Source organism: Hakea prostrata, chromosome 2, assembly GCF_041222555.1.
Source record: "Hakea prostrata isolate BN-2017 chromosome 2, UWA_Hpros_2, whole genome shotgun sequence".
NCBI classification, from domain to species: domain Eukaryota; kingdom Viridiplantae; phylum Streptophyta; class Magnoliopsida; order Proteales; family Proteaceae; genus Hakea; species Hakea prostrata.
Window position 1 is genome coordinate 66,780,774 of NC_142601.1, and position 24,602 is coordinate 66,805,375.

At 38.1% G+C, this 24,602-nt stretch overlaps 3 protein-coding genes, 1 non-coding gene and 1 pseudogene across 6 annotated transcripts in view; 4 read left to right on the forward strand and 1 right to left on the reverse strand.

Annotated features, from left to right (window-relative positions):
- Positions 1-9,584, forward strand: part of LOC149025821 (toprim domain-containing protein) — a 29,280-nt gene extending 19,696 nt beyond the window's left edge. For both annotated transcript variants that reach the window (XM_089146025.1, XM_089146026.1), the window contains 6 exons: positions 3,900-3,983; positions 4,883-5,014; positions 5,312-5,408; positions 5,484-5,618; positions 5,800-5,867; positions 8,908-9,584. In XM_089146025.1, the coding sequence (XP_089002151.1) occupies positions 3,900-3,983; positions 4,883-5,014; positions 5,312-5,408; positions 5,484-5,618; positions 5,800-5,867; positions 8,908-8,953 (562 nt within the window). In that variant the 3' untranslated portion in view covers positions 8,954-9,584. The remainder of the gene's footprint in view (positions 1-3,899; positions 3,984-4,882; positions 5,015-5,311; positions 5,409-5,483; positions 5,619-5,799; positions 5,868-8,907) is intronic.
- Positions 9,585-10,246: 662 nt separating this feature from the next.
- LOC149025822 (eugenol synthase 1-like) lies at positions 10,247-12,150 on the forward strand (annotated as a pseudogene). The gene is made up of 5 exons (XR_016171452.1): positions 10,247-10,508; positions 10,661-10,795; positions 11,047-11,307; positions 11,565-11,766; positions 11,866-12,150. The product of XR_016171452.1 is annotated as a eugenol synthase 1-like (transcript).
- Positions 12,151-12,925: 775 nt separating this feature from the next.
- Positions 12,926-15,622, forward strand: LOC149025823 (patellin-4-like). Its single transcript, XM_089146027.1, has 4 exons — positions 12,926-14,461; positions 14,551-14,675; positions 14,774-14,918; positions 15,019-15,622. The coding sequence occupies exons 1-4, from the start codon at positions 13,232-13,234 to the stop codon at positions 15,259-15,261; spliced, it is 1,743 nt and encodes a 580-aa protein (XP_089002153.1). The 5' UTR covers positions 12,926-13,231; the 3' UTR covers positions 15,262-15,622.
- An 889-nt stretch (positions 15,623-16,511) lies between these two features.
- Positions 16,512-16,584, forward strand: TRNAR-CCG (transfer RNA arginine (anticodon CCG)). Its single transcript has one exon. It is a non-coding gene; the product is annotated as a tRNA-Arg (tRNA).
- Positions 16,585-19,504: 2,920 nt separating this feature from the next.
- MAG2 (RINT-1 / TIP-1 family) lies at positions 19,505-24,557 on the reverse strand. Its single transcript, XM_089146028.1, has 4 exons — positions 24,112-24,557; positions 23,892-23,999; positions 21,995-22,092; positions 19,505-21,898 (listed from the first exon to the last, which is right to left on the reverse strand). Exons 1-4 carry the CDS (start codon positions 24,404-24,406, stop codon positions 19,994-19,996), a joined length of 2,406 nt encoding a protein of 801 aa, XP_089002154.1. The 5' UTR covers positions 24,407-24,557; the 3' UTR covers positions 19,505-19,993.
- Positions 24,558-24,602: the final 45 nt, after the last annotated feature.

Genomic DNA, 24,602 nt, shown 5'->3' on the forward strand with positions numbered 1-24,602 from the left:
AGTGACATAAAAGTCATATTTTCACTGAATTATAAGAATGCTTTTTCGAAATTCATGTATTTCTAAGGCCTTAGACACGTAGACCAACTTATCAAGAGAAGCTGCCATGCCGAGCTCCATTAAAGCCTGAGAAAATGACTTCATAAAACAATGCCTTCTCGCTTTTGTTCGAAGCCCTGTTGTGTTCCCTACTCTGCCACACTTCAATGTGCTACATGAAATATAAGATATTCCAGAAATTACCCTATCATGTCTCACTTTTGGGTGGGAGTGGAAAGGTCCCCCTTTTATTTATTTATTTATTTATTTATTTTAAATTTATATAATTTGTTTTCTTTCTTCTGTGAGGCTGCGTTTGTTTGTTGGAATAAATGTGGGGTGGGAAAATTCTTGAAAAAAGTAAACTTTTCTTACTTTTTCTTTAAATCCAAAAAGTGTCTAATGTTTGGTTGCTTGGGGTGGGAAAGTGAGAGACAAGTTTCCTTGATTCAAGGAAACTTGTCTGATGATGTGGCAACCCAACTTTCCCACCCCAAGCTTTTTCAAAATTCCACAAAAAGTGTGGGATTTTGTGGAAAAGTAAAATGTGGGACCCACAATTAATACTTTTCCATACTTTCCTTTTCTTTCCTTCTCTTCTCCCTCACTCCACTACACATGGGGTCCACATTTTTTTTTTCCACCCCACCTTTGCAAACAAACGCAGCCTGAATGATTGATTGGAAAGGTAATCTATTTGCCATTTTTTATATGAGTAATACTTTTGGCAAAAGCCTTTTATGCTGGCTTGCTTAGCGTGGTTGTCTAAGTGGGACATCTATTTCTGCCAATTGAAGTGGTGGTGATGCCATCCCAACTGCTTCATATCTATTTCTGCCAATCTTCAGTGGTGATGATGCCATCCCAATTGTTTAATACATAGGGAATAGTTTAGATGGGCCACATGTCAAATTTAAACATGAGCTGTAGACTAGTAACATTCATGACATGCAACACAGTAAAGGCCTGTCAGTAGACCCAGCTTCTGCTGACACTGCTGATCCACTGAGATATCCCTCTCACGGTAATTCTTATTACATGAGAAAGGAATAATATGGTGTTAAGCTCAACTTTGCACCCCATTGACACTATCATGTGGGATCACTCCTTAATAGCCTACTGGAAGATGCTGTGATGGAAACCCAGGTCTAGGGTTAGGATTTTTGGATCTTCTAATTTGGAACCAACACACAATTAGGGTTTATGGGGTGTCTCGGCTAAGGTAGAATAGGGGTTTAAGCCTGCTGGTTTTGCAGATCAGACTGCCTTCTATTGTGGTTTCTGCAACTAGAGTATGGTCTAATCGACAAAACTCAATAAAATTCTGATTCCTGAAAATTCTGCAGTTCAATTAAATTTCAGAAATAAGGCTGAGTTGGGGGAAATAAGATTAGGACTGTGTTCTACGCTTAAGGGCGACCAAAAGGGAAGGAAAGGGCTGGGAATATGGTTTTCCTATTAGTAGGGCTGTAAATGTGGGGAAAAAGAAGAGGATGAGAGATGGCTTTTGGGGCTTAGGGAAGGGCTGGAATTTGCAGAAAGCTAAAGGGGGGGGGGTGAGAGAGTATTTTCAATGGGATTAGGGCTTCTCCTAAGGTCTGAACTAAAGGAGAGGGATAGGGATGGCTGCTGACAGAAGAGGAGCAAGGCTAGGGTTACACTTGTGAATTGAAGGAATTTCAGATAACTCTCTGTAGAATGCTTGAATAGGTGATTGAATAGCTTGAGGTTGAAGAGCAATGCACAAACCCAGCCGCAGGGTGTCCTCTAAAGATCCCACGACTTTGACAAGCTAATATTCTCAAACTTTATTTTCATTCAATCAATCAAATATGACAATAACTTACACTAGAAAGACTATTTATAGCCTGAAATAAAAGACTGACTCATACTAAGTACCCTGACTATTAGGGTCCCATCACAACTTAACTTGGACCTTGAAACACTTATCAAAATGTATTTAATTACTATGCGATCTGAGCCCTTGGTTTTGAGATCTCACTTAGACACTTTAAGTCACCTAATGCTAATTATATAACTTAAGACCTAAGCAACCAAATTAAAACCAAACTAGGCCCAAAAAGGAAATAAATTTTCCTAATTTAAGTTATCCTTACCTAAGTTAGTACAACTCTATGACTCTTCCAACTAGGAACTTTAAACCCAAGAGGAAACAATACTTACTTAACCACCAAGACTCCAATTTAGAAAATAATATTAAAATTAAGAATCAGAAATTATTCTGAATTTAACCCTACTAAATAGACTTGATCCAAGGGGTGAAAATTACCATTTTGCCCCTTGGTTAGATTCGGCCCCCCTTTGTTTGGGCCCTGTTCTGGATGGGCTTGGGCCCCTTCTAGGTTCTTTTGGGACTGCCTGGGGGCTGGATACATCATGCTGTCATGTGAAAGAAGCTCTATTGGTCCAGAATGGATTATAGGCCTCAACTTTCTTGTTCAGGTCCAATACTGTGAGGCTGGAGATTTCCCAATGCATACCCATTCAACTTATTCTCAAAGGGGTCAGATAGGTGAGGAAGAACCCAGTTACCAATAATTCCTTTGTGGTGCTGAATCAATCGAGCCTGGTTATGAGTATTTCTCTATGTGGTGCTGATTCAATCATAGGCTCCTAATACCTGAAAGATATTAGGGTAGTATCCCTGTTATAAATGGATTTACTAGATCTCAATGAGGAGATCAGTTAAATGAGTATTTTCTGGGGAGCTGGAATCAGATATAGAACATCAGTGTAACAGCAACTAGCAAATAGAATGGCAAGATATCTGGACTACTAAGTGAGGTGAATGGATTTACTAACTGCAGAACCATCATTGAAAGTGAACTTTGATTCCAAAACAGAAGTACTAACTACAGAACAATAGTAAGTGGCTCACAGATGAGCATCTATGGAATACTGTTTGCAATACTACACCAAAAAATATTAGGCACAGAGCCATATAATGTATTGGACACTCAAAGGTGAGCATTAAAATTTATTTTGGTCCAATTTGATGGGTCTGGTTTGCTACTGGTTTATTGTTCTTTTGAACTGCATCAACTTGCTGATGGATTATGTTTACTGATAATCAACCTCTGCTTGGAGCAACATGAGATGTTAGTATCACCATCAGTTAAACGACTTGTAAGAGACTTCTTAGATAAGTGTATGAACTTTACCTGTACTAATTGTTGTCTATCCTGCGATCAGTTACCTTCCAATCTTCCTCGGAAGACTTACCTTTAGTATCCAAATCACTCAAGCAGTAGCAAACCACAAGCATGCCTCAAGTGGCCGTCCAAACTGTTGGATAGGTGGGGAACTGTCTGTACTAAATGTGGGATTTCACGAGGCAATCATATAGCCACAATTTGCATTTGATTCTCTTTCAGCGACATAAAACAACCCAACTCTGCACCCCCCCCCCCCAACTCCATACAAAAAACAAGAATAAAGCTATAATGAATAGCAGGTAAAATTGTCATCATGCCTGTGAGATATTGGTGCCAACTTTGTGCCATGCTTCCATGTGTACTGTATTCAAGAAGATGCTTGTGTTTACCCAGCCCCACATATGAAACAAATCTATATCCCTCCCCCCCTTTTTTTTTTTTTCAAATGTTCTGAGGGTAATGGCTTTGTCAACTATTGAAACTTGTTTCCTATCATAAATTTGTAAAGGTGAGTTTATTCTGTATCCCAAATGGTTGTCATTTATAATGGGAGTTTCAGACCATTAGAGGTGTTTGGTCACCCTTAATCAAATAACCCCTAATATTTTGATAGTTCTTTATACTAAGATTGATGTTTTAAATTTTACTTCAGATCCTTAAAAGTTTCAGATTATCTAACCATAGGTATGGAGCATCAGTTGAACGGATGACCATTGAGGATTTGGAACAGGGAAAGGAGTGGTTGAATAATACCTTCCATCTGATAAGGTAAGGAAACAATCTCATGTATGGAGCATTTTATTTTTATGAAATCAATATTTTCCTCTTTCCTTTTTACCGTTTTAGTTCATATAAGCTGCATCTTATTCCTGTGATAGTGATGTTAAAGACCCAAGCATCGCTCGGCAATCCATGATTCCGATGCTGTAGACATTGCATTTTGCCCTTCCCTACAAATGGCTTCCCTTTAGATTCCCAAAAATCCATTGCCTGTGCAAGTAGGCAACCAAGGGTATCCCAGTCATTTGAAAATGATGCATGCCCCTTGAAAAGACTTTTTTCCTTTTTCCCTTCTGGCCAATCCATAGCTGATCATGACCAGTTGTCACCCCTGCCAGTACTGGTTTCTCCAACCAACACAGCCAGGCCAGTATCATCATGGTGCCAACCCAACTGACCAAGCTAGTGCTGGAACAATGAAAATGTGGTCCTAGGCGATGACCGTTTTGGGCCTGCCTCATGAGATGTCAGTCCCGCTTGAAATATATAACATTGTTACCCAAGTTGACTTTTTTTACAGAAAGTTCCATAAAATTTATAGCTTTGTTCTGAAGAAAGGGTGGATAACAAATTCCTTTTAAAGAAACATACAAAGAATGCAGGCCCTCATTCTCACTTGGTTTTTATTAGCTGGCTTTTCTTAATAAATTCACTTTCCCAAGAGAATTTAAATGATATGCTTTCTTATTGCTTAGAGATTTAAAAGATAATATGGCTTCTTTGTTGCTGAGAGATTTAAAAAATAAAATGGCTTCTTATTGCTGAGAGTTTTGATTAGGTTATTTGGGTATTTAGTTATTATCTTGTTACACTAAGTTCATTGTCTACTTGTAGACATGATTAACAAATGGCATTGCTTTTGTTGGATTGCCTGTTTTTCAAAACAGATGTGAGGATGACTGTCTTCCATCCATCAAGTGGGTTCTAGCACTTGCAAAAGCAGCTGTTTTAAGGCATGGGGTGCGTGGGCTGGTGATTGATCCATATAATGAACTTGATCATCAGCGTCCTCCAAACCAGTGAGTGTTTTGATAATCGAGGATGCTCTTTTTTTTTTGTCCCTTTTGTGCCTTGTTTTTATGATCGTGGTTCAGTCTCATAAGAGAAATGATAAGCAACATGATTGTTTTGGTCATCCATGCTATACATTTTTCTGGCAGTTGTGCGAGAAATAGAAGACACTTATTTTGGTCTTTGTCAATGGATATTTGGATGCTCATTAAGATTTTCATTGTGTGTTGACTATGGCATAGGCAACCAGTGATTATATTTTATACCTTTGACAACCCTTTACAACTCTAATTTTATTGCAACAGGACAGAGACAGAGTATGTGAGTCAAATGCTTACAAAGATAAAACGATTTGCACAACATCACTCTTGTCATGTTTGGTTTGTAGCACATCCTAGACAGGTATACTACTCATGTCAGCTGTTATTTGTGCTTGTTGGTGGATGCCTTGATTGCTGACACTCAGATCTGTCTCAGTTACATCAATGGATTGGAGGCCCTCCGAATCTGTATGATATCAGTGGAAGTGCACACTTTATAAACAAGTGTGACAATGGAATTGTTGTTCATAGGAATCGAGATCCTCAAGCTGGTCCTATGGATCAAGTGCAAGTGAGTTTCTGCCTAACTTAAGCTGCTTCTCATATCCCACCTACTTTTTCTGGCTTTATGAGTGCGTATACTCCATTCAAACTATTTCCATTAAGTGCAAGAGGGTTAGAATTTTGAAAACCATCTTACTTCTAAGAGAGCCTTGTGTTATCTTACAAAATTTCCCAATTATAATCCTCAGATTTGTGTGCGGAAGGTGCGGAATAAAGTCATGGGGAGCATAGGTGATGCCTTCTTGTCATATAATAGGTATGCTATTTCTTGTGGCTTGTAGCTCATCACAACATTACTATGGTTCATCCACTTGCTCTGCTTGTTATATCATAAGGCTGCGTTTGTTGCTGGAATAAAGGTGGGGTGGGAAAATTCTTGAAAAAAGGAAACTTTTTCTACTTTCCTTGAAATCCTAAAAGTGTAGTTTGTTTGGTTGCTTGGGGTGGGAAAATTTAAGGAAACTTGTCTGGTGAGGTGGCAAGCCAACTTTCTCACCCCAAGCCTTTTCAAAACCCCACAAAATATGTGGGACTTTGTGGAAAAGTGTGGAAAAGTAAAAAGTGGGACCCACAATTAACACTTTTCCACAAAATTCCTTCATTTCCTTTCCTTCTCCCTCACCCCACTATACATGGGGCCCACATGTTTTTTTTTCCCACCCCACCTTTGCAAACAAATGCAGCCTAAATGGTTTTCAGTCTTTCATAACTTTGCCTTCTGATTTTGTTAGATGGTAATCACTGTGAACAAATGAGATGTCGCTAGTAGTTGCATTGATGTAATAACTAAATAAAGGATATGTAAGGTGAGTAATGATGAGTGTTAGAACCATGGGAGACGTGAATTCCTATCACAGTATGGTTCCATGAAGAATTAAATATGACCTTCATCTCTTTCTTTTCTATCAGAGGAATTAGCTTGATAAATCTTGATGTGGTCCTAGATTGAAGTGTTCAACTAGGGGCTAGTTCTTCCAAGATCTTTATTGTACCAACCAAAATTGGGTGTGGGGTCCACTAGGGGTTAGGCTTAGGTTGAAGTTAAAGTTTGATGCTATGGTTAGGACCGGTGAGTGATGGGGAATCTAACAGTGAGGTTTAGGGTTTTGCGAAGAGGTATCAATGTTGATGTCAATTCCTGGCAAATTAGGGTTTGGCTTCTGGTTTTAGTTAAAGGGGAAATTCTGGGCTTCAATGTTTAGACTTGGAATCAGGGAAGGGGTGTTGGTTCAGTTTTAACTATAGTAGAGTGTAAAATATGTGCTGAAAATGATGGTTGGATTGTGAGATCTGATAATTTGGATCTGCTGACAAGAACTATTAAGATTCAATTTTAGGGTTTCATCTGGTCAGACAGCAGCCAAATTCAAAGTGTTTTTTAAGAAGGATATGGGATTATGCAATCAAAATATGTTGATGTTCTGATGGTTGGATGTAAAGTAATGGAACAAATTACAAAATTAGAAACTTAATGATGAATTGGATGGTGCACCCAGCTGGATTGAAGGTAGGGAGTGATCCGTAAGAGGTTGTAGATTGAATTAGGAAGGATGGGTTCTAATGGTATATCTAGGCTGTGGTGGGTTTTTCTGATAATTTCAAAAACAAAATATGTCTAAGGGTTAGATTTTGGAGATCAGAGGATTTAGATGATGAATTGCATGACTCTTATTGTATACTCACTGTAGTTGCAGTCCTGTAATGTTAGCAACTTGTGAGTTGAACTAGAACCTCGGTGATGGAACGGAATCTTGTAGCTACAGGGGAAGCTTTATTAGAACCTCCTAGGCTTCACACCTTCAAGGAGCCAAAGAGGAAGCAGTTCAACGAGTTTTCCTTTCCGGAAAAACTGAAGATGAAAAGTCATTGTCCAAGAGGTATGAATCTAGCAAACCTTCGGGTCTCCATTGTTTGGATAGTGATACTTCAAGCTATGTTAAAGGATTTCTCCCTATGAAGTTGCAATTTTAGTAGTTCTTCCATTTTGGAGGTTTTATGACGAAGAGGGTTGCAGCGCAGAGGCCCACCTTTTCTTTTTCAATGTATGCAGCCTTAATCCAATGGGATTTCATACATTTGATTTTTTTGTCCTGCAAAATCTTTCATAATTATCTGTTATAACATTTTTTTAAAACCACAAGCTACGTACTGCAACCATGAGGTTGCAGCCACGGTTTAATGTATCAACTGATGCGGTACAGGCCGGTACATTTCTTCTCTTTTATAATTAATGGTATGCCTCCATTGGTACTGTATTGTGTCATATCGAATATGCATGCCTATACTTATGATGTGCATGTTAAAGATTTTGTGAGAGTCAATATGTGTTGGCTGATACGATCAATGTAGACCAATGCATCTTGATACTTTCATTCATACTGATACGATTGGGATACGGCTATTAAAGGCTATGTGATTGTCAGACTACGGTTTTGTTTTGAAAAAGATTATAAGATAAAAGAAGATTGCAGAGTAAAAGTAGGTTTCAGAAGAACTTGACCTTTGTGTTTATGGTTTCTAATCCTACTTTTTGTTAAATTTTTTTATATAATTGGCCAAATGTAAGTTTGTGATGCACAAACTTGATCATTTGCAAGGATCTATACTCAAATAAATGGAAGTTTCTTATATTGTTAAACGTTATTTTCATTTGATGTTTGTAATTGCTTAATTAGAGTGTCGAGGGGTGGAACTAGTGAAGATATGGGGTGGTTGCGTACACCTCATTATTAGCAAAATTTTGTCCTCTCTTCCTAAGCAAATACAGTCATTTTGTGTGCCCCAGGCTTACCATAAGCTCAATGTCAGTGTTCACAGGCCATAAATAGTGCTCTGAGTTCTTTCTTTTTTGCTTTTTGAGGTGCAAGCTTGATTCTGTATTCTATTAAACTGCATGCAAAAATAATGAAGATATTCCTCGATGTTTTTGTATGGTAGAGATAGATATTTACTGTGCTCTGCATTACTCGTGATAATGGGTCGAGGGTTTCCGAGTTGGCCTACGTAACTTTTCAATGTGGCATGATTAGAGCATATTCTAACTGTTTGATGAGGCATGATTTGGATTGACAATTTGTATAATTTTAGAGTCTATTTGATGATATATCCTATTGATGGTGTGTATACATTAGTCTCTACCCTCGTCGTATTCCTCGACTCTGAAAGGTATATTTTGCCTTGTGAGTCTATTTGGCTGAAACTTAACATGTGATATGGGAGGGGTCTACTTTAGCATAAATTTTGGGTTATTCAAGAAATCATTTCTCTGAATGAGAAAATGTGCACCTGCTGTGCAGGATTACTGGTGAATTCAGTGACATTGATAAGCCATCCAAGAAGTGAGCAGATCAACAGGGGTGTGAATTGCTTAGGGTTGGTTAAGCAGATAGCCAGCATTACCTGATGTTCAAGAACAGGCGCCGAGAAGACAGGAGCATGGTTTATGTGGGCTAAAGGGGTTGGGGAGCACTTCCTTATTTTGAAGAAAAAGGCGGGCTGAATACACCAAGGGATGTTGGTTGCATAATGTGGTCTCTTCCAGTTCCACCACGGTAAAGCTAATGGTGATAATCCAAGCCTCTGTTGTAGCATTTGTCAAATCATATCCAAACAGTAAATGAATATATATATATATATATATATATCCTTCATTTCTCATTTTGATCTTTGATATATGTTCCTTCTATTTCTGGAAGAATCTATCATCAAGTCTACTAATGTAAATGGAAAAAGAACCGCATGAAAATTCAATCTTCTCTGGAAAAATCTCCACGATGCATGACAGCTTAAACCTTTGCCTCGTGGAATACAAGATCGTGTGCCTTATGTGCCAAACCCACTACTGTATGTTGAACGTAATATGTGGGTTGTTGCTCATAGAGTCTGCATGGATTTTGAAAAGGTCAATTTTCATTCTATGGTTATCTTCTAGAAATTCCTTAATTTTATGAAGTAATTATCAGAGCTCCTGTAAATGGAATCCGACATTAAAGCTTGCATGCGTGCTCTGATTCGATGGGATTTCCCCCCCCATTATTATATGAAATTGTTTTTATAAGAGATTCGAATAACAAGCCTCAAAGTATAAATTCTAACACTTTTTCTGATAAGCAAAGTCTAAAGTCCCAAAGTTTTACCTATTTTAATACGTATACGCTAACGTAGTGACAAAATATTGATAATCATACTAAAACCAAAAGTAAAAGGAGTAATTTATTTTCCATTCCTAATTCTTCTTACTTTTTTTTTTTTTTTTTGGAGTGAAACGTATTAATCTTGAATGGTTGCTAATGTAATCTGTCATACTATCAGTTGAGATAGATTTAGACCTGAGAAACAGATGAGAAACAGAGGGAAAAGAGAAAGAACGAGAGAAGGACAAATAGAGACGAGACAGGATAAGAGTAATTTTCTATTCCACTAATTTATAGAAACTGACAGGTGGTTACATGGCTTCTACGGAATTCTTCTAAGAGGAATAGTCGTTGGTCAAATATGCTGGGCGGGTTAGGTTCTTGGGTGGCATAGGTTCTTGCCACAATGGGGTCACCTGGCTGTTGGCTTGTGACATAATACTAAACATTAATTAATAACTACGGGTAAAACACCAATATAGATTAGATGGAGAAGCTTTCTCTGAAAAGATAAACTTGGTTCCTCTTGCCTTAATTACAACTCTTTCTCTCTCTCTCTGACTCTCTGTATTCTGATATCAATGGCTGCAAAGAGCAAGATTTTGATCATCGGAAGCACTGGTTACATAGGCAAATTCATTGTAGAAGCAAGCGCAAGGTCTGGGCACCCAACCTTTGCTTTGGTTAGGAAGAGCACAACTTCTGATCCTGCAAAAGCCAAAATCCTTGAGAGCTTCAACAGTTCTGGTGTCACTTTAGTCCAGGTGATTAGTAGAATCAGAACTGCTTCAACTCCAGTTTTGCTCTGTTTTTATCTCCATGATCAATTGTTTAATTTGTTTCTATGGATTAATTAATGGATTATATATTCAGGCGTTTTTTGGGTTCTCTTTTGTTTATTTTTTTTATTTGATAGGGAGATATTTATGACCATGAGAGTCTGGTGAAGGCGATAAAGCATGTGGATGTGGTGATCTCCACAGTGGGTCATGGCCAGATTGCAGATCAGATTAACATCATTGCTGCCATTAAAGAAGCTGGTAATATTAAGGTAATTAAAATTTCAAACATCTAGGAGCTCCAATCTGCTTTGGAACATGAAATCTTCTTTCCATATCATCTAACTGAACCAGTCAAATTTCTTCTTTCAAAACCTAAGTTGGCTCCTTTCAAGCATTCAAGCAATGCTTCTACTTTGATGAGCTCCTAATTTTCATACCATAAAACTTTCATGATTTTCAAATGCTTCATAATATAAAAATTGCACTCCTGATTTTATGTCTGAAAATCTTGGTTGTTCAGAGATTCTTCCCTTCGGAGTTTGGAACTAATATCGACCGAGTTCATGCAATTGAGCCAGCAAAGTCAGCTTTTGACATTAGAGCTCGAATCCGACGAGCCATTGAAGCTGAAGGGATTCCCTATACTTATGTCGTTTCCAACTGCTTCTTTGGATATTTCTTCTATTTAGTAGAGTATGGAGCCAGAACTCTTCCTAAAGACAAGGTTGTGATATTAGGAGATGGAAATGCTAAAGGTAACTAATTTTTATTCAGGATTTTTGTGTGTGAAACAGTGGAACCCTCTTAGCTTGGCTTGCAGAGGAAACACAAACTTAGCCCAATTGTCTAGAATTGTTCTTCAAATTGCAAAGAGAAAACAACAAAATGTGTTCTTAATTAGCTTTATTACTCTGAGATATATGTGTTGATACGGAATCTCCGCCAGCACGAAACACAAACTTAGCCCAACTTGGGTAAGGGGGAAAGGTTCTATTAGTTTGATTTTACTCTGATATTATGATGCATGCAGCGGGGCAGGTTTTAAACGAGGAGGAAGATATAGCAAGCTACACAATTAAAGCTGTGGATGATCCAAGGACCTTGAACAAGATCCTCTACATAAAGCCTCCACTCAACACTCTCTCTTTCAATGAGCTTATAGCCTTATGGGAGAAGAAGATTGGGAAAACTCTTGAGAAGGTCTATGTCCCAGAGGAGCAAGTCTTGAGAAACATCCCAGGTTAGTAGTACTGATCAAGAGAAAACTAAACTTACTTGATTGCATCAAGTTTCTTGCGTGGAACCATAAATTAATTGTTCTTCGTCTAATGTGTTGCAGAGTCACCGGTGCCACTCTTTGCTGCAATTTCTTACTCGATTTTAGTGAAGGGTGAAACCAACTTTGAGATCCATCCATCCTTTGAAGTAGAAGCTTCTGAGCTTTATCCGGAAGTGAAATACACCAGTGTTGATGAGTATCTAAACCAGCTTGTTTAGGTTATGTTGGCTTGGGTGCTGATTAATATATAGTGTTTTATGCATGTTCAGGTGATATATTCTGTGTTTAATAGCTTAATAATAAGTGGCTAGCTAGCTACCACGTAAGGATTTGCGTTTAACATAAAATGTGGAATGTTGTTGATGTAATGGATTATATATGTAATCAAATCCATTAGTAGTTTACATGACAATAAGGTTGGATCTAGGCCAGCCAATAGGAACTCGATCGTGTTACATGAATCTGCCAGCTAAGCTGCACAACCAATCTTAGAATCATCTATGAAAACTGTTTTCTTTTACTTTTGACCTGTTTAACCAATCAATCCGTTTCCGGATACTATTCAATTATTATAAACTTCTACCATAAAATAAAAAAGAAATATAAATAATAGAGCTTTGTTGTCATTTGGCTTTCTTTCCGTTAACAAATGCAACGTATCAGAAAGCGACAAGTGGAAAAAATTGGGCCCTGAGTGGAGGGGAATGAAAGTTTGGGCTGTGCGACAGCTAAGGCAAGAGGGTCCCACTAATCACCATCACATACGACATGAGGGTCCCACTAATCACCATCACATACGACATGAGGTATACAGTATTACCGTATACTGTCACTAGGCATCAGTTCAGTATTTATTTGAGAAATTGCATAATTTATCATCTCAAGATTGGATCCACCTTACGAGGCGCACTAGAGAGTTGAGAGTTCACCCTGGCTTTAATTTCTCACGATATGGAAAATCATCTCGTGGAATGGGTGAAAGAAAATCTAGAGCCGTTCGGGTAGAAAATCTATGCAAAGTAGACGACGAGTGGGGCCCTTTCTCTCTCTATCCAGCCTGGCTAAACTGCAAAACCCTTGTGAAGGAATGGGAATCCCAAGCCAACGGCTCCTGTGGTGGCAGTGTGGCACCACCCTAATGACCGTTGGAAAGTAAAGCATTTTTCAAACCTCAAGTCTCCTCAGGTGCAGGTCAGGTCCCAACTCCCAACCAGACAACCTCGCAAATATAACCGTTAAAGCCTCTCTCGCCTCTCTTCTTCAGTTCCACCCACAAGAAGAGAGAAGAATCAGGGAAGGGAGAATCTTTCCTTGGTGAGGGTTTGGTTGGTTGGGTTGGTTGTGTGTTTCTTACTTGCCTCTTCCATTCATTCCGTCTAGATTTCAGTCGGAAAATCTCTCATTTTTAACCTCAAAACCATCGATTATGACTGTTGAGGTTAAAGCCGACGAAACCCAACTCGAAGAAATTCCCGTATCTAAACCAGCAGAGTCCGCCAAGGATGTGGAGGAGGAGGACACATCTGAATCCAAGGCAGAGGAGGTGAACCCGCCAAAGGATATCGAATCAGAAGCCAAATCCGGAGATGCTGTGGTTTCAAAGAGTTCTTCCTTCAAGGAGGAGAGCAATTTCCTCTCAGATCTCAAGGATTTCGAGAAGAAGGCCTTGATCGACTTGAAATCAAAGCTTGATGAAGCAATCCTCCAAAACAAACTCTTTACCAAGGAGGAAGCTAAAAAGGAAGAGACGAAAGAGGAGGAGAAAAAATCCGTAGCAGAGGGCAAAGATGATAAACCTGCAGAAGAAGATGCGAAAAAAGTAGAGGAGAAATCCGTAGCAGAGGGCAAAGATGATAAACCTGCAGAAGAAGATGCGAAAAAAGTAGAGGAGAAATCCGTATCAGAGGGCAAAGAGGATAAACCTGCAGAAGAAGATGCGAGAAAAGTAGAGGAGAAATCTGCAGTGGAAGAGAAAAAGGATGCCGACGAGGAAGAGAAGAAAGAGCAGGACAAACCAGCTAAAGAAACCCAGGAGAAATTTGTACCAGAAGAAGCAGCTGCTATAGAAAAGGAGAAATCTGCAGCAACCGAAGAGAAACGTGAAGAAGTGGGTGCCGAAGAAAAAGCTGTACAAGTTGACAAGGACGTCTCCCTTTGGGGAATTCCTCTATTATCCAGCAAAGGCGCGGAAGGCACCGATGTCATCCTCTTGAAGTTCTTGAGAGCTCGGGATTTCAAGGTCGACGATGCCTTTGAGATGTTGAAGAACACCCTTCAGTGGAGGAAAGAGCTCAATATCGATTCAATTTTGGACGAGGATTTAGGTTCAGATCTCAATTCAGTGGGTTACATGAATGGCGTTGATCGGGAAGGACACCCTGTTTGTTACAACATTTATGGTGTCTTTCAGAATGGGGAGCTTTACCAGAAGACATTTGGATCCGAGGAGAGTCAGAAACAATTCTTGAGGTGGAGGTTCCAGTTGATGGAGAAGGGCATCCGAAAACTTCATTTCAGGCCAGGTGGTGTTTCATCCTTGCTTCAAATCACTGATCTCAAGAACACACCTGGACTCACAAAAAAGGAACTTCGAACCGCCACTAAGCAAGCTGTTGGGCTCCTCCAAGATAATTATCCTGAGTTTGTTGCACGAAATGTAAGAATCTCTCATGTCCTATCATATCTTGATTTTGAAGTTGCAGATATATTTCATCATCTCTCAAATTTTCATTTTTATGGTTGCAGATCTTCATCAATGTGCCTTTCTGGTATTATGCCTTCAATGCTCTGTTATCTCCTTTCTTAACCCAAAGAACCAAGAGCAAGTTTGTCTTTGTACGGCCAGCGGGGGTTACTGAAACTCTTCTCAAGTAAGGAACTGTTGAAACTTTTCTTCTGTGATTACAAGAATATGAATTAGGCTCCATGAGCAGCAAATTAAACCAATTTGACAATTTATCATTTCCAGGTACGTTCCTGCTGGGAATATTCCAACCGAGTATGGTGGCCTGAAAAGGGAAAACGATTCTGAGTTCTCTGGTGAAGATGGAAGTGCCTCGGAGATCCTTCTCAAAGGTGGAGGAACAGGAACTGTTGAAATCCCTGCACCAGAGGTACCATTGAAATTAGATTTCTGTACAAAATCCTCTTCTGTGTTTTCTTCCAAATATTTACTAGTCTAAATACTCTGTTCCATTAATGTTCATCAAACAGGTTGGAACAACTACTCTATGGGACCTGGCCGTATTGGGTTGGGAGGTGACTTACAAGGAGGAATTTGTCCCAGATGATGAGGGTTCTTACACAGTCATCGTACAGAAACCGAAGAAGATCTCTGCAAATGAAGACCCTATCCGCAATTCCTTCAGGAATAATGAACCTGGGAAAATTGTTCTCACTATTGAGAATGGTTCCTACAAGAAAAAGAGAGTATTCTATCGCTTCAAGACTAAGTAGAGATGCTAAAGAGAGTTATGTATCTAATTTAGATCAGCTTGTCATTCACATTCTTTCAACAGGATTAGTGTATCCTGTAATTTCATTTTTTTGGTCTTTGAAGCTTTAATATTCGTTTTCTTTTTTATTAGAGAATCCAGTTGAGAGGGATGAGAGTTCTGAGATAAATTGAGTTATTTCCGATTCATATGTTCTTTGTCATTTATCATTTTCCATTCTAGCAATTAACCTTCCTCTATAGAAGTATTCACCCCAAAAAATTCATCAAAAAATAGTTATTTTCTCTAAAAGTATTCAAAACATTAGAGACTATTGTTGCTTTCTAAAATCACAAATAAACATTACACCATATCCAGTCAAAAGACCATGTTACAAACAAGGAGGAATACCTGGTCAAAACAACAATGTCAGCACGTTCCCAACTCTCAATTTAAGATTTTCAACCAGGAATAATTTAATATGGAAAATCATTTGAATTCACAGTATCTTGCCACAAAAAAAATTGCAAGATACAAAATACAATGATGAAAGAGAAAGAAGAGAAGAAAACTCTTATGAAGAAAAAGAAAAAAAAGGAAGAGAAGAAGATGAATCAGTCACCCTCATAAACCAAAATTTTATTTTTTTAGACGAAGACTTGAATTGACCATGTTGAGATAAAATGAACTAACGTAGGCAGTCGTACACATGGATTTTGCAATTTGTTTTAGAGTGTTTTTCTCTTGTTGTTGAGGCACTTGCAGAAAGATCAAGCATAATCTTTACCAAAAAAAAAAAAAAGACAAATATCACATCCCAGGTTGAATTTGTTTAGAGGTTTTTGTTGTTGGCACTGCAGTAGATTAAGCATAATCTAAATAATAAAGGTTTTCATAATTTGGAAGTGGAAGTAGATTTGTTGAAGATGATCATAAGAAATTCTCGCCTATCAACAAAAGTTTGGTAATTTAAAATGACAAAATTTTGATCAATGTTTTTTTTTTCTAGCTCTGCTAACTCAATGCTAAATTCTTTATCTGAGCCATCTGGCTCTCAATAAGACTTGGGTAATCCAAAAAAAAAGAAAAAAAGCTCCCAATAAGACTCCGGACTGATTGACTTCTGTCTAACCCATGGCTTTTGTGCACATATATGTATAATTAATGTAGAAGTTGTCTATAATAGGCCTTCACAGCAATTAAAATTAAAAAGAATTGTCCGGGTAAAATGTAGAGATCAAATATTAAAATATTACGAATATTAACAAGTAAGATCGCGTGGCCTAATGGATAAGGCGCTCGCCTCCGGAGCGGGAGATTGTGGGTTCGAGTCCCATCGTGATCGGTTTTTATTTTTTACCTTTTTTTTTTCTTCTCTCATCATGCGATGGTTATTCAAGAAGGAATGAAATTCTCTCATCATGCATGATTCATGATACAGAGACAGTAGTACTGGAACCGAGCACCAGAGAAACCAGTATTATTTGGGATGGGATCAGGATTGAAGGCTCTTTTCCATAAATAGATTAGTAGGTTTGCTTTTATTTGTTGGTACTTTTGGACTGCAAGGAATGAGATGGTGTTTAAGAAATTATCTTCGAGCCTAAAGGAGGTGATCAGGAGAGCCCAAGACTCTTTTAAGAAGTTCTAGAATCTCGCCAGCCTTAAGGAATGTGGAGGTATAAAAAAGAGCTTTTATTGTGGTCATTCCCAGTGGAGCAGCTGTACCATCCACTATGATGTATCTTTTTTAGATGATGAAAGAAGAGAAGGCCTAGGGATTGCATTTTGGAATGAACAAAAATCGATTTCTAATGTACTTTCCATATCTTCTTGTCTTGAGTGCATTATAGGGAGAAATTGAAGCGATTAGGGAGGCATTGTTGCTGGCGAAAGCATTGGGTTGGAAGAAGATAAGAGTGGAATCGGATTGCGAAGGTCTAGTGAAAGCTCTCAACAACCTTGATTACAATATTTGCCATGGTGGATGATATTCATTTTTTAATGCAGAATTTTTCCTCCTGCTAATTTGTTGCTATTTCTAGGGATTATAATAGACTTGCCCACTCTCTAGCGTGGATGGCTCTTGCTGTGCCAAGTAGAGTGGAGTGGCCTTTATCCTGTCCATGGGCACAAGAGTTTTTTTTTTTTCCTGGGTTCGTGAGTTATTATTGGTTTGTAGCTGTGTAATTTTGCTTCACACGCACAAAAATAAATAAATAAAAGGGTGATTTTTCCTTTTCTGTTTTTGGGGTGGGGGGAATAGGCAGGGAATGGAGTATTACATAATATACAGCCAGGTAAAATCGAACGCACGACCTTTGGATTTATCTCCACTTGAGCCGATATGGAACAAAAGAAACAAGGAACACTCATTGCGGTCCTTGACCATTTTCTATTAGCAAATGCTATCAAAAGTAAAAATACTAATACGATGGTTAATTTTTATTGTGTTTCATTATATGTTGTGTGCGTTGAGGAGTGTGAGAAAACAAGGAAATTACCCTAAGAAGGGATGGCCCAAGTGACAAAAAGACGAAGGCTTCTACGTAAGAGGTCGGAGTTTGAATCATCTTAGGGCCAGACACAAAGTTGTGCCTATATTAATTATATAAAAGCTACCCTGAAGATGTAGTCGAGGCGCACATAAACCAGTCCGATGGATCTCAAGATATATATATACATAAAGAAAACATACATTATTCATAAATCAAACATTAAGATGTGGCATTTTATTGAGTATTAGTACCAAAAAGAAACCCATTATTATATTAAAAAATGGGTAATTGAGATGAATGGCTCTTCTTAGTTTCAGGGCAACGAAATTATTCTCTCCATCACTTGGTCCAATTTAACCAAGTATCATGTCCATTTGCATGATAGCTTCTAAAAATCTATTGAAGAAATAAAATAAATAGTTTTTGAGGTATATATCAGACAATTAATTAAATCATCAAAAGCAGAGTTTACTACTCTTCTTTAACCAGACTGATCTCATCTTTCTCTAACTGACTATAAAATAGCCTGTAGTCTCTTTGCCATTGCCACTGTTTCCACTTCCATACGCCACCAAATCCCATTGCCACTACAATCCCATAGCAGATTTCCTTGACGACACTTACAGATGAAACACGAGACATAGCTCCCTTGGGGTGGATCATCTTGGGTGCAACCATTTTCAAATGTTTAACAGATAGATCTCACTGCAAATATTTCACAAGACAGAAGAAACATAAGAATATCATATCATATCATATTCTTCAATGAACTAGAAAAGTAAAGAAAACGAAATTTTGGAGTTGATTTAGGGAGAAATTCTTTCAGGTGAAAACAAAAGGTTAAAGTTGGGCTGCAGTTCATGATTATGAGGATAAAGAAAGCAGAACAAGGGCGATTCTCTGGTACTTACAGAAACTGAAATTAAAATAATAAATGGGTGATTTTCAAAAGACAAAATTGAGTTACCAAACTCACAGATCATGAAAATTTAGACTAAAAAACATCTCAGTGAGACAAATGTAGTCGAATTAGAACCAGAAACAGAGGATTTTCATGAACAAAGGTTGAGTTAGTATATGAACTAGAAAGTGATTAAGAAACAAAAATAACGAGTAGAATGGTGAAATAACATAACATGTCAGGGCTGTGGTACGATCTACCTGTGATAGTCACGGAAGAATTACAAGCTCTACTCTTGTCGGAGATATCCTTCCTTATTCAAAATGAGAACGATAAACAAATGAGAAAATTTGATGCGGGTTGCATTGCATTTCTCTCGGATCTAGACTGGTGGTTGCTGGTTTCCTACAATCTCGCCCATGTAAGATCGAAATTTTCAACCGATTGAAAATTTCAGTTAGAAATTATATTTTTTAGTATTATTTCTTTAGAGTTAATAGACATTCATAATCAATATTATTTATGACAATTTTTCATAGTTTATGTAAAAATTCCGTTAGGCTGGAAGGCTAGAAATTAAAATAAGATCTTATATCAAGGAAATTGTCCTAAAATTGAGTAGACATTCAAGGTTAGCATATTGGGTTGATAATTGTAAGATTCAAAATAGAAAAGTCATTTACAAAATAGAATGTTTTTATTTTTTTATTACAAGAACACTTTTTTATGTAGAGATGATATAAATGTTATATATTTCAACAACAAGAGTTAAACCCACAACCTCTTTTCAAAGATGTATTAGTCTTACCAACTGAGCAATCTTGTATAGGCCAAAATAGATTGTTTGTCATTGATTATTAAATGGGATCTTAGCCATGGAATATAAAAGATGTTACTTCAATGGTTACAATTGATTTTTCACAATTAACAATTTTAGCTTTCATGGTTTTGCTTTTGTGGTGATCCGAATTCCATTTCAATAAATTTACATAAAAGTTCGAAGTTTCAGTCCTAAGAGAAAGATACAAACTAAAGAAACACATTGCACTTGCAAATAACATTCTTATGGTCTTGTTAATCTAAAAAAAAAAAAAAGAACATTCTTATGGTTTCACCTTTACACGAGTTCAAAAGAATTTCAGGTGGGATTACATAATCAAACACGTCGGGTTGGAAAAAGAAGACAGTGGATGAGGCATTTTAGGGGTCATGTACAAGATACTCAAAATCAACAGTAAACTGTAAACCTCATGAACTAACCTTTTTTGCCCCTTATTTTTAGTATGAGATTGGAAAAATGTGACCATAAAAATTATCCCAAAAACAATGAAAACCCTATCCACCTAAAGGAGTCTTTAACTTATGAAGACCCTATTCTTCACAATCTTTTCTACCTCTGTTACACTAAGATGTCTGAACCTATTCTCCTTCAGCCATTTTTCTTTATTTCCCTCCAGACACTCTTTCAACTGCTTCTGTCCCATCCTCAGTAGCTTCAAACCCTCACTCAACATTGGAAAAAAGCCTTCAGGTCTCAAACACCAAGCTTTAAATACTCCAAATAAGACCTCCATATCACCCCCAAGTCTCTGAACACCCCCATCATAGAACTTTACATTGTTAAGTAAAACACCACTAAAAACCAACCGATCCACACCAGAAGCCAAACTTCTCCATGTGGTGACAAAATCAATCCCATTCAAACCCTCTTCAAGTTTCATTATTTTTCCTTGCAGATGATCCAAAGCCCCAACAAAAGTTTTTGAAACTGTCCAACCATCTTCCTCCTTCTCTTGCCACTGCTTGCGGTTCTTGACATATTCGCGAGACTGTGCATCAAATCCCCTTAAAACAGCAGTGGATATTTTAACTACCCAATCCGTTCTGAAATTCTCCAGCTTCCTAATTTCCTCATCAAAAATATTAGTGTCAGATCCTTCTGCATTTAAACAGTCATCGGTTGTCATTCCCATTTGACAATCTCGGTCAGATGTCATCTCAAGAAAGAAAATGTCCTCACACCACTCTTTTAGAGTAGATTCACAACATCGAGAAGCATTGATACAGTTTGTGACCTTGATTAGGGCATCGTCATCTGCCAGAGCAGTCAACCCATCTGCTTCTTGGCATCTACGGATTAGACAATCAAGAAATTCATGAATGATGGGTGCAACTGCTAACCTGACAAACTTTGCTCTCAATGCAATGCTTGGAAGTGGCCGACAACGTTCAATGATGGCAGATAAACAAAGGATAAAATCACTGGCAACTGCAGGACATTTGTAATCTTCAGATACAGAGAGAACTGCCCCCTGAATTATGGTTGTCCATCTTCTCTCATTTTCCAACTCAGGCTTCAATTTATCGAGCATCTCACTAAGCTCCAAATCAGCCCATAACTCTAGCCAGTCAGGACGATCACAGAAGACAGACATTGAAGAAATTCTCTGTATGTTCTCATCTTCCTTGATGGAAAGCAAGGTTCCGGAGTGTGTAATCAGAGATTGAACTCGCTTGTCAAAAGCCATCATTTGGTCAACAAGGTGCAGCCATGCCATCCTAGCCTGTGATGGAACACCAGCAACACCATCCTCCTCCAGTTGTCCAACATAAGAAGGGAAGATCTCTTTTGCCAAGTAAGTTGATAGTGAGGCTACCATTGCTGATATCCATTCTTCTCTAGAACTGTAACCTACTAGCCTAGCTTCATCAACCAATGGTTGCAATAACTCATCCATGGAATCAACAAAATCCCGGGTAACCTTATATACAAGTGCAAAAATAAATTCTGGTTTATCCACCCACTTCGAGAAATGGCGTTGGGATGACACTGAGATAGGATTCACAAGTTCTTCAATTGCCCAAAGTGGTTGGTGAATTGCCACTTCTCGGTTATATCCCTCAAGTTGCCGATATTTCCTCTGTCTTTGCACTTCCTGCAGACTGCACAATGCAAGAAAATTTTCACAATATTTTTTTTTCAGTTCCCCTTGCATTGTGAAAAGAGGATTCAAGACCTCAGACGGTTTTCCTTCATTGGCATTTGGAGAATTCAAATTAGACAAGGGCGGTGGCCATCCAAGGGAAGCAAGAAGGGCTCGGTGATCTGCAACAGCCTGGGGTCTTAAAATGGCCAACGCTCGATCCACTCTGTTGTCAACAGCTGAGACAAGACGCGTCCACTGGGGCCGACTCTTTGTAACTGAGGATAAGACATCCTCTACAAGTTTAAGAGATTCAATGGCTTGCATTCTAAGTTCCTGAAGTTATGGTAAACAAAACAGGAAGAGAGTTAAGAGTTTGAAAAAGAAGTTGCTTTTGTTATTCAGCTCTCACAGTCATTGGTAATCACTCACTTCACAATTACCCATGGATTTCCTTAGTTGTCTGGTCATTACAGAAGAGACAGCATCCTCAATATCTCCAACCAGAGTGTCAAGTTTCAGTGCCGTCTCTGTGAGAGAGAAAGCAAAGCAATAAATAAAATACTCAAAGATTTAAAACAGTAAAGTAATCTTCATCATCAAAGCACATACATTATGAAAAATAGGTAGCAATGCAAGTGAATAATAACTTCTACAAAAAAGACACAGTTGACAAAAAGCACAGACCAATAACATATTGTGGTGGTGCCAAAGGCAGAAAGTTGGGATTTGCTACTGAGTACCACAAACCATCAGTGAGAAAATATCTCACCCAATTAAATGTTCAGACTGTCAAAAGATTTTAACAAGGAATCAGAAGAGTAAAAATACATTGAATATTTAAGACGATTGATATCTATCTCTATTTCTCAAAATCAGACCTCAAAGCAACAACCACAAAAAGAAAAGAAGGTTACCTATTTCTTCTAGGTTAAGGGGGGTTATGAAGGGGCAAATTCTAGGAGTAGAAAATGCATCGTGGAGGCAGAACAAAAATTAAAATAAAAATGCTGAAGAGACAAGAAATGAAGCAAAACAAATAAGAATTAAAAGAAAAAAAGAATGAAATGACACCTAAATAATTGGCAACACAAAATAACACCACACTTGACCCAAGTCACCCAACTCATTTTGACAACAAAATTGAAGTCTAAAAGTCCTCTTTCCGCTCATCCTCCTCTTATAAAGGGGAGAGCATGAATCAACCAACTCAGAGCATAAGTTTTTTCAAAATTTAGTCAACAGGACATTTGAAAAATGATAAGAGAATTGAAATGAAAATCATAGGGCAAAATATGTGAAATCTTGCTTCAAAATCCCATAATGTTACCATCCATTAAAAAAGATAGAAGCATGAGTGAAGGACTCTCCACGAAGACCACCAGATTGCTCCAGCACATCAAATTTGGCTTTACTTTGGGAAGGAAAATCTACCAGATCAAGAATAATGGCTATGAATATTAGTCAGTCATCATCCATTATTACCTAAACATATGAATTGCCAATTGAGATATTGTTCCTTAATAGCTGCACCATCTCTTGTTCAGATTTTTCCTAGAACTTCAATAACAGCATTACTCTCCAATTAGCATTTATTGCAATCTCAGCAGCGTTGGTTTTCCCTGATTCCACATGTTTTCAATATTTCTTCTTCTTCTAACGTCATTTGAAACCACAAGTAGTTTAAATCTTTGTCGACTTTATTCTTTCCATATTTCCATCTCTGTATTCTCTTTAGCTTCAACTCCTCACCAGGTCTCGTGATGTGGAGATAATTTGCCGATGTTTCATCATAACCATAAAAACAACTCTGACTAACTGATGCTCTTCTCTACTAGTACAATAGTTCCAAGGTTATAATGCAGCAAATAAATTCCACTACACACCTGAGAATAAAGGTCAAAGTAACAAATTTTCAGGATCCATGATACACATTGTTTGGCTAAGGATTTCGGGAATGCATGATCCCAATTCCTTAATCTGCTATATTATAAGATGAAAGCCTCTCGTTTTAATTGTTCCAGAGTTAGACTTCTGTATCGTTACCATTATTAAAGATGAGTACCATCGATTGTAGAGGATAAAGGGGTGCCAAACCATGGTCAAAGATGATATTTGCATCATGATGAGAAACCATTTGTTATTAGCAGAAATGCACATTTGAAATTCTTAGGGATGGAGTCCACTGACAGGATATGGTTCTCACTTCCAGTTACCCATTCATGGTCTCAAGAAATGTGGCGTTTAAAACGGAGGAATTTAAAGCATAAATTATATTTCGGAGGAAGGTCAATTTGCATATACAAAAGATGGAGTGTTAAGAACTCACCTGCATAGATGCGAACAGCCTCCACCCTAGCCACTTCTTTTGCTAAAGTAGGAAGCTCCTCCACCAAAATCTGTTCAGCTCTCCCCAAATCATTCCCGTCCCTTCCATCTAAACAAACCCATAAGATTTTTTACTAGAGCTATCTTCACATGATCACATCAAGATGTCAATATTGAACAAGAAAAGGTAACACAAAAATCAAAAGTGAAGCTATTCGAACCTAAAAAAGATCCAGAAACGCGCGTTGTTGACCTAAGATCGCTTAGTTTAGCCTTAATTCCACCGAAAAGACCAGAAATCCGTTCCGAGTGTGAAGCATATGCAACAATACTTGTTTCTAGTCTCTGATTCAGACTAGTAAGATTGTGATCCAAATCAGAACACCGTTTCTGTAACTCCGAAACAAGACCCGTTGCCTTCTGCAGATCTTCCTTTGTCTGAAACTTCTCTTCAAGGAACGAAAGGATCGAGGGAGAGAGGTCCGATAACTGCGGCAGATAATCGATCGATTCCATCTTCAACCCATCAAAATTTAGAACTCAAAACCACGTTTTCTTCCAAGGATTTTTCCTGAAAATCCAACCAACTAACGAAGACTCATTTTTAACTCCAAGCGATAGAATGTGAATCAGCCATTTTTGCTTGCTGTCTAGTCTTCCAGATTCTACCAAGTGGTCCAAGTCCGCTCAGCCGGCATCCGCATGAGCCGTA